This window comes from Amphiprion ocellaris, chromosome 7 (assembly GCF_022539595.1).
Source record: "Amphiprion ocellaris isolate individual 3 ecotype Okinawa chromosome 7, ASM2253959v1, whole genome shotgun sequence".
In the NCBI taxonomy this organism is placed as follows: domain Eukaryota; kingdom Metazoa; phylum Chordata; class Actinopteri; family Pomacentridae; genus Amphiprion; species Amphiprion ocellaris.
The window spans coordinates 7181438-7196458 of record NC_072772.1 but is presented as its reverse complement, the minus strand read 5'-3'; the positions used below and the strand labels follow the sequence as shown (position 1 = coordinate 7196458).

Sequence of the window (15021 nt, the reverse complement as noted above, 5' to 3'; positions counted from 1 at the left end):
CCAAGGGCGTTGGCTGCTACATGTTTCGCATCGATGACTATGAGGTGGTAGATGCTACGGTTCATGGCAACGCTGCCCGCTTCATCAACCACTCCTGTGAGCCCAACTGCTACTCTCGGGTCATCACCGTGGACGGCCAGAAGCATATCGTCATCTTTGCCTCTCGCCGCATCTACTGTGGAGAGGAGCTCACATATGACTACAAGTTCCCTATTGAGGATGCAAGCAACAAGCTGCCCTGCAACTGCGGCGCAAAGAAGTGTCGCAAGTTCCTCAACTGACACCCGTATCTAAACAACCTAAAGAGGACTGTTGATGAGGACACCCCTGCTGGGAGTTTTGCCATGGTACTGGTTTTATACTGATTTAATGGGTCCGGTCTACGAAGGACCACAACTGCCAAGAGGGCACGAGCTCTGCCAGTGTTTCTGCTGCTGGTGTTGGCAGACCACAGCAGAGGCAGCGGTTGTCGGTTGTACTGTATATGCAGAAAGGGCCATTTTGGAGGACGGGCCATTCGTAGAAATTCCAACATATTGTGCCTCCTTTTGTCTCATTTGCATTTGGCACGGGAAGTTTCACCTTCAGAGGTGAGTAATGAGATCACAGCATTGCAATATTAGAGCTTTCATTTATATTTGGATGATAAAGTTACCCCTTCATAATTTTTTACATTGGCCCATCCTCCTTTTTAGAAATATGTTATGGTCTACTAATGCTGAGATGTGAACACAGAAAAAACAAATCAAAGAACTTGGTTCCATTTTACACCAAAGTGCAATTTGTTGAAGGGACTTGTAACAGTAATTTTACAAGAAGTTAAAATTAGAAACTTGTTAGAAATTTTTTTTTGTTTCTATCTCAGTGTCAGCTGTTATTGATGCACATCTCCCTGTCTGAATGTGCCCTGATGCCTTCAGAGCTGTTGTGATTTACTGGAACCTTCCCTGACTGAACTTTTTTAAGAGCTCGTGGGTGTGTACATTTGATACTGTAAATAGGGGCTGCTTGTGTCTCGCAGCCTGATAAGAGCTGTACAGGTGGAGACACTAGGGGGAGCAGTGGCCACAGAAAAGAAGAGAGAAAAAAGAGACAAGGGAGGGGGGGAAGATTCTTTTTTTTAAAAAAAAAAAACAAATGTTTATTTTTGGCCGTTCGTGTGAAGGATGATATCTGCGGTTGATACCATCCGACGTACTTAACTTGACTTTTAGTCTGACGGCTTGCTAGCTATGTTGACATGTTGTTGATGGGATGAAGCCTCTGGCCTGAGAGAGCGAGGCAGCTAGAGATTCTGGTGGACTGACAACCGAGGGACCAGAGAAACCTACTGATGTGCTTGAGTAGACATATTTATAATTGATTTTTTGAGCTGTGTCTCAGACACAGACGTACCGACAGACATGTTGCAAGTTTGTGCATGCTGTTGTTATTATCAAACTTGTTATAAGCTTGGACTTTTGAATCACGTTCCAAATTACAGCAGCAAAGAGAACCAAACGTCACGCCCTTGAATTGAATTTTTCACACAGCTTGTTTTCTTCTTGGCCTGTTGTGATAACCATTACTATGGAAAAATGTCTTTTTATTTGTATTGTCTTCTAAAGTCTTGTCTGTTATCTGTCTTTTTATTATGGACAGGGAAATATCATGCTTGCTTTTAAAAAACAAATGTAAATAATGTATATTTTTCTACAAAAAAACTTAAAAAGCACTCACTAGTGAATAGCACTTAATGATGGTATTTATATTTTTAAAAAATCGTATTTATTTTATTGCCATTTTTGTAGGAAATAGAGGTTTACAAACACTAATGCTTGGTCTCTATGTTTTGTATTCTGCTGCCTTTTCAAAAGTTGTTTTTTTGTTGTAATTTTGTTTTTTCTTTTTTTTATTTGTAACCTGAATGTTTTCTTTGATTCCAAAGACTGACGCTGGTCTGTGGCTTGGTCCCCTTTTTAGTTCAGTCCACCAGTAGCTCTTTATCTATCCCAGGCCGTTTGGTCAGAGTTGACGTTTCTTTTTTTCATTGTTTCAGTTCGAGCTGGCAGTATGGCAGTCATGTGAACTATTATTATGCACTTGAGAGAGTTTAGATTGTTGATCCATAGCAGATATCTCCTCTCTCCAGCCTTATTGTCTCCACACCACATCACGCCGAGAATCAAGTCCACTTACAGGCTGCTACCTTGCAGTCATATCAAATCGATTCAGTTTTCAGTCACTAATCAGCCCGGTGTCGACAGACTTACAGCCAGTTAGCAACATACAAACTATTCACACAAGTAAAATTCAACAACAATCCTGTCAGTTTAAGGTGTTCTGTCCCTCTGCAGACTTGGTCTATAATAAAGAGGTGCCTTTATTTTAATTATGTTTTAATTCCAGCAGCTTTCACCATATCTTCATTGAGCCAATTTGTTCATTTAAAAAAAACATGTTCTCCTGGTGACCGTTCATCAGAGCTCACCAGCATTTGCAAAGCGTTTCTTTCATCCAGTCTCCTTTCCTTGTGGTTTGCCTTAGTTGAAAATGAGCACGCCTCTTCTTTCTTACAAGCCTTCGTGTTCTGGACTGAATATTTCAGCAGGTTGTTTAGACTGACTGGTTCCACTATGCGATTAAAGTCACTTACTCCGTTTTGTCCCTTTTAATTAATTTTTGTCTGCCATTCATGCTGACTTTGTTGTCATCTAAAGGCCGTTAGCGGTTATTCCCACACTGCCCCTTGTTGTTGTGAACTAAAACTAAAATATGACCCACAAATGGTTTGCACTTTAGCTGTGACACAGGCACTGAACAGACATAGGAAAGCTCAGCTCTCTCTCTCTCTCCAGACAGACAATGCAACTCTCATGCTGAAACCACAAGCACAGATATAGTGACTGAGGATGCTTTTGTGCATCAAGCTCTGATACAAAATCTGAGTTTGGTCGACCTGGATTGGTCTTGACGACTCCTGACAGTGGTGTTTGAGGCTCTAGCAAAGTGCACTTGACTCTTTTTCTGCAACAAAGCGAAGGCAGGGACCACACCAGCAGCCCTCTCCTTCCTGACGGTGTAGTTTGTGCAAACCTCGGCTGTGCTTTTCCACTGAGACCCCCTCCACCCTGACTGACAGGCCAGCCTCGCGGTTGTACAGCGGCACCAACATTGGGCTCGCTGGGATCTGCTGCTAAGGTCAACAATGAATGTATATTCTTCCTCCGCATCACCAGACTCGTGATGATACTTCGTCAGCTGTGTTTGTTTTCAGTTTTCGTGTCAGCAACCCTGGTAGTTGTGGAAGATGTGTAGATACGACCTCAAACTGGGCAGCAGCAGCAGCGGTTTCATTTCAGCACTGGGAATAATACTGAGGTGTGAACAGCGGTGGCGTTTCTGTCTGTAGGACAACCGGTTAGCTCAAACAGTTCACGCTAGCATCGGTGATAACTCGGTTGCGGATGCCAAGGGCTCTGTCTACGACTCTCACTTCATGAGATCCACTTCTGCATTTTCAGGGTCAGAAGGTTCAGTCATTTATTTCACTGTTTTGAACAGCATATATACAATAAGGAAATGGTCTCTGTTGTTTTTTTGGACTTCATTTTACCACGCCACACCAGTGGCCCTTCTCCGTCGGTATCTGTAATTATAGTATAAATACTTAACAATATTATACAGAAACATGCATAGTAATTTCTTGTACTTTAGTATCTATACAATATATGGAATGGACAGACAAACTTAGTTACAGTAGCAAAACAGGAGATTTATAATGGTTAATAGCAATGTTTCAATGTACTCTATAATGGTTTTGTGTTACAGTACTATCAGATAAAACTAACGTGCATCATTCTTTTGTATATTGATATCCAGTACCAATTTTGCTGTGCCTGTGAGTGTTCCTTCACCAGCAAGGAGCATTGCAGTTTTTCTTTTATTTTCTCTCTGGAAAGATACGGTTTTTATGTGAAGAGAAATGTAACTGTATTAATGTGGTTGTGAACTTCTTGAGGTCAGCCATTTTTTTCCCGTTTGTTTTCTGGTTGTTGTAGTGAATGTTTTCTGTTTTTTTTTTTTTCTTTGTTTTTTTTTTCTTTTTTCACGTTTTAACAGGGACTTTTTAGACGGCTTACTTGATGTGGTAAAATTAAAGAGTTTGGTTTGTGGAGACTGATCAGGAGTTTAAAGATCCCACCAAAATGTCGTTTTCTTTTCATTTTGGAAACCTCTCACGTCTCCCTGACCACCACTCTCTCCTCTGAAGCTTTGGTTGTACTTATTATGTACTGTTTTTTATAGAAAGTCATAATGCTGAGATAATGCTGATGTTGAAAACATTTAATTTATTTATTTTGTGGAACATCCACCCTGAATTGTTCTTTTACAAGTCAAGGTTTTGGAGAGGTCGGACGAGTACTTAAACTGTATTTGTAATTTTCTAATTGTTTCTTGTATAGAAGTTATCAGCCTAGGATGGGATGTGGTGTCGCAGAAAAAGCGTACCTGTAGGATGTTGAAAAAAGATGGATCATGAACAGGCTCGTTTTCTTTTGCCTTGAATATACCTTTGTCTTATCAATATTTCCTCCTGCTCTCTGTAATAACGGTATTCACAACAGTCATATTTTCTCCCGTTCAACATTGTTCTTTCAATACACTTCAACGAAATGAAGGAAAACCACCACCGTGAAAATAAACCACAAACTACTTGGTTGAATGTATAATTAGGAAACAAAGTTGTACATAAGTGTAAAAAGAAAAGTTTCTAATCATGTTTATTTTCTATGCACTTTTTTATTTAAGTGATAGTTTAAATAATAAACATGTCTCCTTTACTCTTTTCTGTCTCTCGCCTCCTTTACTGTTTAGTCGCTCGTTACCAGTGGCTTAGAAAAAAGGTTGCTGCTGTGATTGCTGTTCTGGGCTTCGGGGTCCTTCACACTTGCATGTTTGATCAGGTCTCGCCAGCTACTGCCGAGTCCCATTGTCAGCGAATGATGGGACCCACCAGATTGTGCTGAGAATCTCTCCAGACTCTCTACCCTACACTCATTCTCTCTTTCACTAGTATCTTCTTCTGGCCTATTCTATTCTATTCTATACTATCAAGACATCCACAATTATGGTGCTCAGTACCGTTTGTTTAATTATTTATTTATTGAATCTCTTTTTCTTTTGTGTTGTTTTTCTTTTTTATTTATTTATTTATTTATTGTCTTTCTTCCTGTTTTATTGATGGGCAGTTAGTAGTTGGAAATAACACACCACCTTACAATCTTTAATTGCAATAGCACTGCCTGTTAATTTCTATCCCTGTTCGTCCTGTCCAGTCTTTGTTTCCCCCACACATCACTGAGGTGTAGCACTGCCCTCCCTGGCTTATAATAGGGAATTCTAATAAAGAATGTCTGCTTAGCTTTCAGGGAGGGCCGGTGATGGTCACACACATGCACTAAATATTAAAATATTTGGCTGCAAGACTAAAATATGCATCGATCTCATACAATGTTGACACCTCTTTTGTGGAGTTAAACAATGAGAACAAATGCAGACAAAAAAAAAGAAGCTTTATTTCAACCGCATGACATGATCTTAACCAGCAGATGTTTTTAAACTAACACGGATAGGAAATCTTTGAACCGCCTTTTCCTTCTTGCAAGCTGTTCAAATGTAGTTTCTGTTTCATAAAAATATTTCAACACTGACATGACACTTGTTTGAGTTGCGTAGACTGTTAAACAACAACTTTGCATTATTTTCACGAGGTAGTGGTAAAATGTGGTACACAGAAGATGAAGGGAGGACACCTCAACCTCACACACTAGATTTGGTCTCATCTTTGTCTTCTTTTTAATACTGCATGCTGTTGTCTTTATTACAGCAGATTTGGACTCAGTTATTGAGAGTAACTCACTGGTGTGTTGCTTTTTCAGATTTACATGAAAGGCTGGTCGAGATCAAGAGCCCTGCCTGCCCAAAGGAGAGTTGTTATCTGGCCTGGCATGGTTTTTAACTGATTGTGAAGGAATAATTTGTTTAATCAGAGACTAATTGAGAGAGATTGAACAGCGAAGGAATGGACCAGGAGTGTGCAATAAATTAATCGCCAGCCAGAACGTGGCCAATTTGTTTGGAGCAGCCAACACCCGGAGAGAAAAAGACACAGGGATTTGTATTAATTATACTGTGGTGATTTCTCACTGGTCACTTGTAGGACTTTGTTTTTATGCTTCAAGCCACCTCTACAGATCATACTCCGCACAGTAACAGTGCAGAATGTTAAGGCTGTTCTAAAAGTTCATTACCAGTTTGATTGCTCATTTTCTGTATAGAAATTAATGGAAACCACTTGGATTTCGTTGGATTTTTATTGTTTTAAACATTTTTATTGTATGCCAAAACTTTCTCAATGAGTCTTTGATGACAAAATTTTCCAAGATTAACTAACAAATAAATAAATCTGGCAAATTTCATCCTCCAAAATACATTTATGAGTCTTACATGAGTTTGTTGGTTAATTAAAGAATAAATTGACCCACTGTTTCAGCTTCAAAACACACACATCATCAGGATTGGAGGCTGCTGTTTCTCCTGTAATTTCATGGATTTTATTTTTCTGTGAGTTTCCAGAACAATAGGATGACATCAGATAAGAATTATTTACTTGTGTGGCAGTTTATATAAAATATAAAGTTCTTAAATGAGTCAGTTTGCTCTGGTCAAAATAATTTTATTTTTCCACTGCCAAGTGTTGTGGGAAATCAGTGCATCATCACATTGCAGCGTTTCTTTGGAAAAGCAGAACATCTGTGGTCACAGTTTGTGAGTTCAAGGTGGTCTTTATTTTCACTGTGAAAAGTGGGTCTGTTTCTAAAACACAGACTCCACCCCAAACCTAAACTGCCTTTTTTTATTTAAGCCAACTCAATCACACTTCAATACCACCCACTGGAAGTGAATTCAAATTGTTGGGTTGCCAAGTGGTCCAAATTACCAGTAAATCCTCTGAGCAGCAGTTTATGGATTCTTACAGGAAATTAGAGTAGCAGGCCCAGAATGTGCTGATTCTGGTGCCGCTAATTAAATACATGTCTTACCTTCAGTTGCAGCTCACTGCCTCCACGGGAGTCTGCTGAAACTCCTCCTCACAACAGCCTGAAGACTCAAATTCAAAGGATTTTCGAAGGATTTTCAGTTCTAGTTTAAAAGAGCTGCTGACCAACAAACCCCCTCCTCACCACATTCCCATAAAAGCAGCGTTTCAGTGTTAAAACGCTAAGCAGAGCCATGTGTTCCCTCTGAGCAGCTTCACTCTTTGTTCTCATGCATCCCACAGAAAAATAATAATTCATAAACTGCAGGGTGGGTGCTGATTTTCATAAGCAATTATGTAATTTTAATTTCCTCAACAAGTGACTATAACACATATAGACTGATTAAATATGGCGGAAATGATTTACAATGTAGTATTTAAACCTCACCGCAGTGGTTGGGAGATGCAGCCCTCCAGCAAAAATACTGAAAATATTTTTACTTAGAGTTTTTACATTCATAATTTGCAGTTTTGACATGATGTACATACTTTTCTACATATCTGAAGTACATAATCTCTGTACAGGGCTTTGGTAAATTCTCATACCATGGCATAATAAACCCTGGCTGCTGGGCATCGTTTTGCACAAAGCTACAGCACACTGACTTTCAACGTACCTCATCTTTTAACACACCATCAGTGATGTTTTTGGGCTCAGCAGGTGTTTTGGGTCTTTCAGTATTTGACTCTCTCACCCAGACGACCCAGCTGGGGTTGATGAAGCCCCGGCTTACGTCCAAGTCGCTGCACCACACCACAGTCATCAGAAAAGTTGTTTAGATATTTCAGTTTGGACCAGAGCAGAGGACTGATACGGCAGCATTACGGTTCCTTGAACTCTTAACACGTCATGACACGCCTGTGCAATATCACCTTAATTTGAAATGAGTTAAAATTGGATCACTGTACAGTAATTACATCATTAGTTGAAACTCAGTACATTACTGAGATTCAAATCTTTTAGTTTTTCAGTACTTTATATGCCCATTTTCATATTTGATGACAGACTCCCTTCTCCTCGGTACAGAGGATATCAAATTTCAGGAGAAATGATCTGACATTCTTCATTCTTTTGGCTTTTTCAGCTGCTCTTTGCTGGATTGTGTCTCTCTGTCTTCTTTATAATATCCCAAATTGTTTCTACTGGACTCAGATCAGCCAACATACTTTGCCAGGTCATAGTTTTCACTTTTTTCTTATTCAGAAACTGTTGTGTAATTTTGGCTGTGTGTTTTGGATTATTATCATCCTGAATTTCTCTTCTGTAAAGCCTCTGCAGACTGGGAGTCATCTTGCTAGCACTTATTTTGGCATATCTACATACATCCAGACATAGTTCTGTCTATAAATGTCGTCGTCGAAACACCTTTTACACTAAAGAGGCCACACATCATTACACTCCCACTTCTGTGCTTCACTGTCAGGATTATACAGTCACTGAGGCAGTCCTGGCCAGGTTCACACCAAACATGCTGGACTCCATTTGAAGTCAAACAAAATTAATTTGGTCTCATCTGACCAGAAAAAAAAATTCTCCCAAGATTATTTGGTGTTCTTCACATGTTTCTTAATAAGTTTTCATCTTGCAGAAAAATAAGCAATGGTCATTTTATTAGATGTTATCAATAGAAGTTTACATTATGCAATGTCCTTCACACTGAGTGAAATTAGAAATTAGGATTTTCATTAAAATCATAATTGCATTCCCTTGTTGCATGTTAAAAGCAACTGGTCGTCTGTTTTTTTAGAGTTATATTGTGCAAGTAGAACATGGTTCATGTCATTGTTTTAGTAGGACGACCACTGCAGCTCTGATTAGTGGTACCATGGCTCGTTCTGCACCTCCTCATTACTGCTGCAAATGTGCTTTCACAGATTTTTAGTTGGTCACAGAGCTTTCTTTTCCATCTTTCTGAATTCTCACAGTCAGGTTAGTCAGCTCTTCTGGCAATTCTTTTTCTTATGGAGCCATGATGCAGACATGCAGATAGACACAGCCGCAGATTAAAAACTGGGAAAGTTCTGGTTTCACAGATCATTTTACAACCATGATCATGTGGTTAGGCTAATTGGAAATCACAGCTGTACACAGTTTAGTTTCAATGATCACAGGGATTGTGATGTGTGTCAGCGATCATTGGTTTGTGTATTTTTTTTTCCACTGAGCTGTAACTTTATATTTTCAGCGTATAGTGTTATTTGTTTCCGGCTATTCATACTAACAAATACTAGCATAATCTCACATTTGAATCGTTGGACATTTAAGTGATTTTGCACAGGGGTGTACTTCTGTTGTCTACTGTTATAAAAGTAGATTATCACCAGATGACTTCTAACAAATAAACACGTACAAAGTATTTACATGTGTTTTGTCACTTTGTTGGTCAGCTGCTCGTGTTCCAAGGCTTCACTCTGTTTTCTCCACACAGATTAGCTGAATGTGCTGTGATCTCATCTCCAGTTTTGGCACTGGACTGGTCCTTTTGGGGTCACCGCTGCATGATAACAGTAAAAACATGTTTTCGTTGGCCTGGACTCAAGGGGAGCAGCAAAATATAATCAGCTCAAGTTTAGCTCACTTGCCAAAAACATATTAAGACCTCTTGCTTTATCAACTTAACGCTACCACTGAAGGATTACAGGAGAAAAGAGGATTACTGTCACAGTCCTGCTTGAGTGGAAGACTGATATGAGAAGATGCTATCTGGATCGAGCAAATTACTTCATCTTGGAGGCAGATGATGAAAATCGCGGAAAGTGTGTGAAAGTATGTGTGTTTCTGTCTTTTTTCTCAGTTTTGCTTCTTTGTTTTTTGGTTGAGGGTCTGTCTTTGTGAGCAGTGCTGTTTCCTTGTAATAAGCTGGGAGAACAGCTCATTTGTGACATTTGCCTTTTCTGACCGCAGCCCTCTGAACTCTCTCTGGTTTTGGAGAGTTTTCTCAACACCGTTATGCAACTTCCCAAACATTCCTCCATTAATCATCCTCCTCTCCTCTGTTCTCATCCCTCGTCTCACACTGATTTGGACACACTTTGTGTTTTGGTTGTGTATCTGGTGGATTACCATCCCATATTTTTCTCTGTCTCCTCCACCCATGGTTCCTCCTGTCCCACCCACCCCAGTTTCTAATTGGATTTCATTACCATTCCTTTTCAGTTTTTCCCAGCCAGACTCTCTGAACGGGAGGAACAGCTTCCAGTGGTTTTCTCTTCGACACACACACACAAGGGAACATCAGCAGAAGCAGCAGCAGCTACTAAATACTTCACTCCATCATCTGGTAAGTTCTGGCTTCAATCCTTGAGTTAAACATTATGAATCAAAGCATGAAAGCTGCTCTTCAGTGCAGGTGAAAGGGTTGGAACAGAAGGTACTGGATCTTTTTTTCCCTTTAGACCATCTAGTATAAACTAAATTACCAAAATATGCATGTTTTGTATTGGGTAGATGTAACTGCTATACAGAAAATGACTCAGTAAGAGTCCTTCATTGCTAATTTGATGTCAAAGTGGAAAAATATTCAGCAAAATGCAGTTAAAGTAATACAAGTAAAAGTTTACTGTTATTATATGTAAGAGTATTGCATTATTATTACTGACACAAGGTTAAGCAGTACTTTAATGCTGTAGCTACACCAAATTCATGAGCTCTTCTCATACTAATCTAAAGTAAAAGTAAAAATTTAACGATACCAACAAGACTGAGATACATGGTTTACATAAATGGGCAGCTTTGCCTTTTTTCAACCTGATTTTGAGTTACACTAAATGTGGATAAAATCATGGCATTCCAGCTGGTGTTCAGGCAGCACGTCAAACTGGTCTGAATGGACAGATCTGTCACATAAATCACATCTTTGATCTTCCTTCTAAACCTTCATCTTGCCCACCCAGGTGGTAACATTAGATCAAAATCACTGGACCGTAGTTTGATTAAAATCAGAACTTGAGTTTCCAGCAGAGATTTGGGTCCTCCACACTTCTTAAAACTACTTTTTAAACTGAGAACATTTGAATTTAATCTGATAACACGCAAAAAGAAAAGGCAAAAGTGTTCTCCAAACTCAGTATGCTCTCTGTAAATCAAAAGAGTACTAGTGGTCAATAAAGAGTGGATTCTTCTTTTGTGCTGTCACTGAAAACATTCATGTTTCCAATCATCTGAGGGCTACTGAGGACTGAGCAGCTGCTCAGACTCTCCAGTATTTGTCCTCTCGTCTGCTCTCGTCTGCTGCCAGGAATGCTGACATTGAAGTCTTTCTCCCTGCTCATTTTCTCTCTTTTCTTTCTGTTTATGCCTCACCCTCCCTTTTTTCTCTCTCTTTCTGCAGCTGTTGTGGATGTAAGCGCTCAATTCCAGTTAGAAGAGCTGCTGATAGATGACAAAATCTTGCATTTCTCATTATTGCGGCGGCACACAGCAAACAGCAGGTTTTCATTACTAAACTTGCTGTTTGGCAGATGTAAGTGTTTCTCCAGCTCGGTTCATCAGTTTAGTTAATGGTGCCGTGACGTCTGTCCTTCTCCCAGACAGGAGACGAACTCATATCTTGTCTTTAAACTATCTTAAATGGACTGAAACCCAGCAGGAAAAGAATTTTTAAAATGTGTTGTAATCCAAATATAGTCACAATTTATTAGGATTACACAAGGCAGACAGTGAAATTTGCCAACTATCTGGTTGTAGATTTCAGGGTCAACAAAGGACAATTCATGCTCACAACCAAACAGGAAAGAAGAGGCAGAGAGAGAGTTTGAGTTTTAGGTGTGTCTGTGAGCAGTTTCTGAGTGGACTGATTGGTATTCAGCATCTCATCAGACTTTTATAAGAAACATCTGTTCAGAAACCAACAGTATTAATGTGTTGTTTAGAAGATGTGAGCAATCTGTGCTAAATGAGCAAATCATACTTTATTAAATTAAATGTTATGTGGCTAATTATGAAATATGGCTATAATACACCATAAATAACATTTCTCAGTCTGTAAAATGGGCTGGCTCCTTTGCTTATGTAAAAGTTAAATCAGTCTGGGATCATGGATGATAGCCCTCACTGTTTCTGTTTGATTATTGTAAATGTTTCCTTTGCTTCAGGTTATTTTTAAGCCTTTTCTTTCCCTCCATCACTTCCTTCAACGTGCCTTCCCTAAAAAGGTGCATGCTGTTCTCAGTATCACGACTCTCAACTCGATCATTTGAGGAAAATGAGTCACCTGTTGGATCACAAACTGCAGCTGTATTAAGAAACACAAGCTCTCAGTGTGTGTGTGCTGTTGCAGTCAAATATCAGTCAAAAAATCTATGCTTAGGAAAGTTTTAAAAATATTTTCGAAGTTATTATGCCTGAGTGGAGAAGGACATTTTTGAAACTTCATCTGTTCTGAATTGCTAGGTACTTGGTTACACTTTTGACTGCACTGAAATCGAATGAATAGCGGCAGGTTGGAAAGTGATGCGGTTATTTGTGTTTTTCTTTTACCTCGAACTAAATGAGGAATTTGCAGACAAGGTATAATAATACATATTTCCTTTGCTAATACGCAATTTGAATTATTAGATATGTTTAAAACAGTTAAGTTTGGTTTTCAGAAACAATAGATACTTTAAAAAAAAATCTGACTATTTTTAGAGGCAGTTTTGTGACTAAATACCAGCGTTGACTCACACATTGTCATACAGCTCCATGACTACAACATGATGAAAAAACTGTGCAGCAGTTTGAATTAGTCACCATCCTGCAGGTTTTATCTGATTTTCAAAGAGCATTTGTAGCTGGAACTATTGTCAGAGAGAAAAACACTCCTTAAGTTCACTTGGCAGATTCCCTTTTAATGAAGTGGAAACTTTTGTAATCCTTTGTCATGCTCTGTTTGACAAGAAAAAGCAAACTAAATATTATCCCGAAAGGTCTTCAATTATGTTGTAAAAACTTGCTTCAGTGTTTACACATGCCACAGTTAAAAAAAATATATGTGCTCTCTTTCCATTTGTAATTCTGAGGCTTTATTTACATTTGCAGTGGGATTTGTGGTGCGCTTTTGTTTTATCAGATTAAAAACTTCTCCCATTGTCCGCACTCCAGTCCAAACTTTGGTGTCACTCCCCCACGGCCTTGTTAGTAAACTGTAATGCTTCTACACATGCTTTCCTTTATCTTTGTTTTTTTCTGTTCCTATTTTCTCTCTCAGCCGTGACACTGCAATGACCTCTCTTAGGCTGTTACCTTTGCTGCACTCCCTCCTCGTCCTCCAAGTCCATCTTTCCAGCCAGTTAGAGGACAACAAGATCCCTGCCAGCCTGTGCACTGGTCACCCTGGTACCCCCGGCTCTCCTGGAGTTCATGGCAGTCCTGGTCAGCCGGGGAGAGATGGGAGGGACGGAAGGGATGCTGCTGCGGGGGAGAAAGGACAGAAAGGGGACAGGGGAGAAGCAGGTACTCTGTTTTCCTTATGCTAGTGTGTGATGCTGTTGGTGCTGGACGCTCATGTCTGTCCTCTTCAGGTGAGACGGGAGTGCGAGGCCTGACCGGAGACAGCGGTGACCCTGGACAAAAGGGAGAGAGGGGGGAGCCAGGAGAGTGTGCTGTAGCTCCCAAATCAGCATTTAGTGCCAAATTGTCTCAGGGCCACACTTTACCCCTTAATGTGGGTGATGCAGTCCACTTTGACACCATCATGCTCAACGAACAAGGCGACTACAACAAAGAGACCGGACGCTTCACCTGCAAAGTTCCGGGAGTTTACTACTTCGCCGTCCACGCCACAGTCTACCGTGCCAGCCTGCAGTTTGACCTGATGAAGAACGGACACGTGGTGGCTTCTTATTTTCAGTTTTATGGCAACTGGCCCAAACCAGCGTCCCTGTCAGGCGGCTCCCTGCTTCACCTCGTCCCTGGTGACCAGGTGTGGGTCCAGATGGCGCTCTCAGAGTACAATGGATTTTACTCCAGCACCAAGACAGACAGCACCTTCAGCGGCTTCCTGGTGTACTCAGACTGGAAAAACTCTGCTGTGTTTGCATGACAAGTGCTTACGAACAAAGTCATATCCCACTGAGGGAAATGAACCACAACTATTTGATTTTCTAATTGAGAAGTTCTGGATAAAGACGAGTGAATCTGCTGCGACGTGCTAAAGCTGTACTTGTGCAAGGAATAATAATAAAAATACAGCATAAAATGTGAGGTGAATAGCACATAGCGTACTGGTGAAGTGTGATGTACACACACTGAGCAGTGCAGTTTATTCTGTTCCTCACTTGCAGCCTTTAAACGGCTGAGACAGTTAATTCTTGTAACAGATGTTGTGACAGCGGCCGGCCAGGCAGCTCCAGGCCACAAATTCAAACAGCCTTTATGCAACTATTGCACTTTGTTTCCCATCAGTAACTACACAGCTAACACACCACATGAATAAATCTTTAGATTTTTTTTAAACCACTTGACTGACATATTTTTTCCATAAACACTCATTAATACCAGAAATATAAAGAGACTAGATTCATTATTGAGTTAATTAGATTCAACTTAACTCAGTCGTGTTTTCTCAAGGCAATTCAAGTCAAGGTGCTTTACATAGTAAGGTAAAGATATTACAATAATGGAGAGAAACTCAACCAAACTAAAGATTCCCTTTGAGCAGCTCTTTGAAGGCAGTGTGAGAAAAAACTCCCCTTTGACAGAAAGAAACCTCCAGCAGAACCAGGCTTAGGGAGGGCAGCCATCTGCCTCACCAGTTGGGGTGAGAGTAAAGTGGAGACAGAACAAGATATCAGATAGAATATAGACAAACGACACATAGCAGAACAATATACACTGAGGAGGTCGGTGAGGCCAGTGGCAGCTGATCAGAAATCTGCAGCTCCAGTGCCACAGATTCCTGCACAGAGGGAAAAAAAGACACAAACTAGAGAAGACACAAAGTTAATGTCATGCACTTGTG

At 40.1% G+C, this 15021-nt stretch overlaps 2 protein-coding genes across 6 annotated transcripts in view; both read left to right on the top strand.

The window, feature by feature from the left end:
* The window catches only part of kmt2a (lysine (K)-specific methyltransferase 2A), a 40606-nt gene extending 35778 nt beyond the window's left edge, over positions 1–4828 (top strand). For all 4 annotated transcript variants that reach the window (XM_055012542.1, XM_055012540.1, XM_055012541.1 and 1 more), the window contains one exon: positions 6–4828. In XM_055012542.1, the coding sequence (XP_054868517.1) occupies positions 6–281 (276 nt within the window). In that variant the 3' untranslated portion in view covers positions 282–4828. The remainder of the gene's footprint in view (positions 1–5) is intronic.
* Positions 4829–10101: 5273 nt separating this feature from the next.
* Positions 10102–14519, top strand: c1qtnf5 (C1q and TNF related 5). Of its 2 annotated transcripts, XM_023293496.3 has the most exons (4): positions 10102–10362; positions 11413–11544; positions 13270–13514; positions 13583–14519. In XM_023293496.3, exons 3-4 carry the CDS (start codon positions 13283–13285, stop codon positions 14101–14103), a joined length of 753 nt encoding a protein of 250 aa, XP_023149264.1. In that variant the 5' UTR covers positions 10102–10362; positions 11413–11544; positions 13270–13282; the 3' UTR covers positions 14104–14519. The 2 variants fall into 2 exon arrangements, with proteins under 2 accessions (XP_023149264.1, XP_023149262.1); XM_023293494.3 differs by lacking the exon at positions 11413–11544 and having other exon boundaries at positions 10108–10362.
* Positions 14520–15021: the final 502 nt, after the last annotated feature.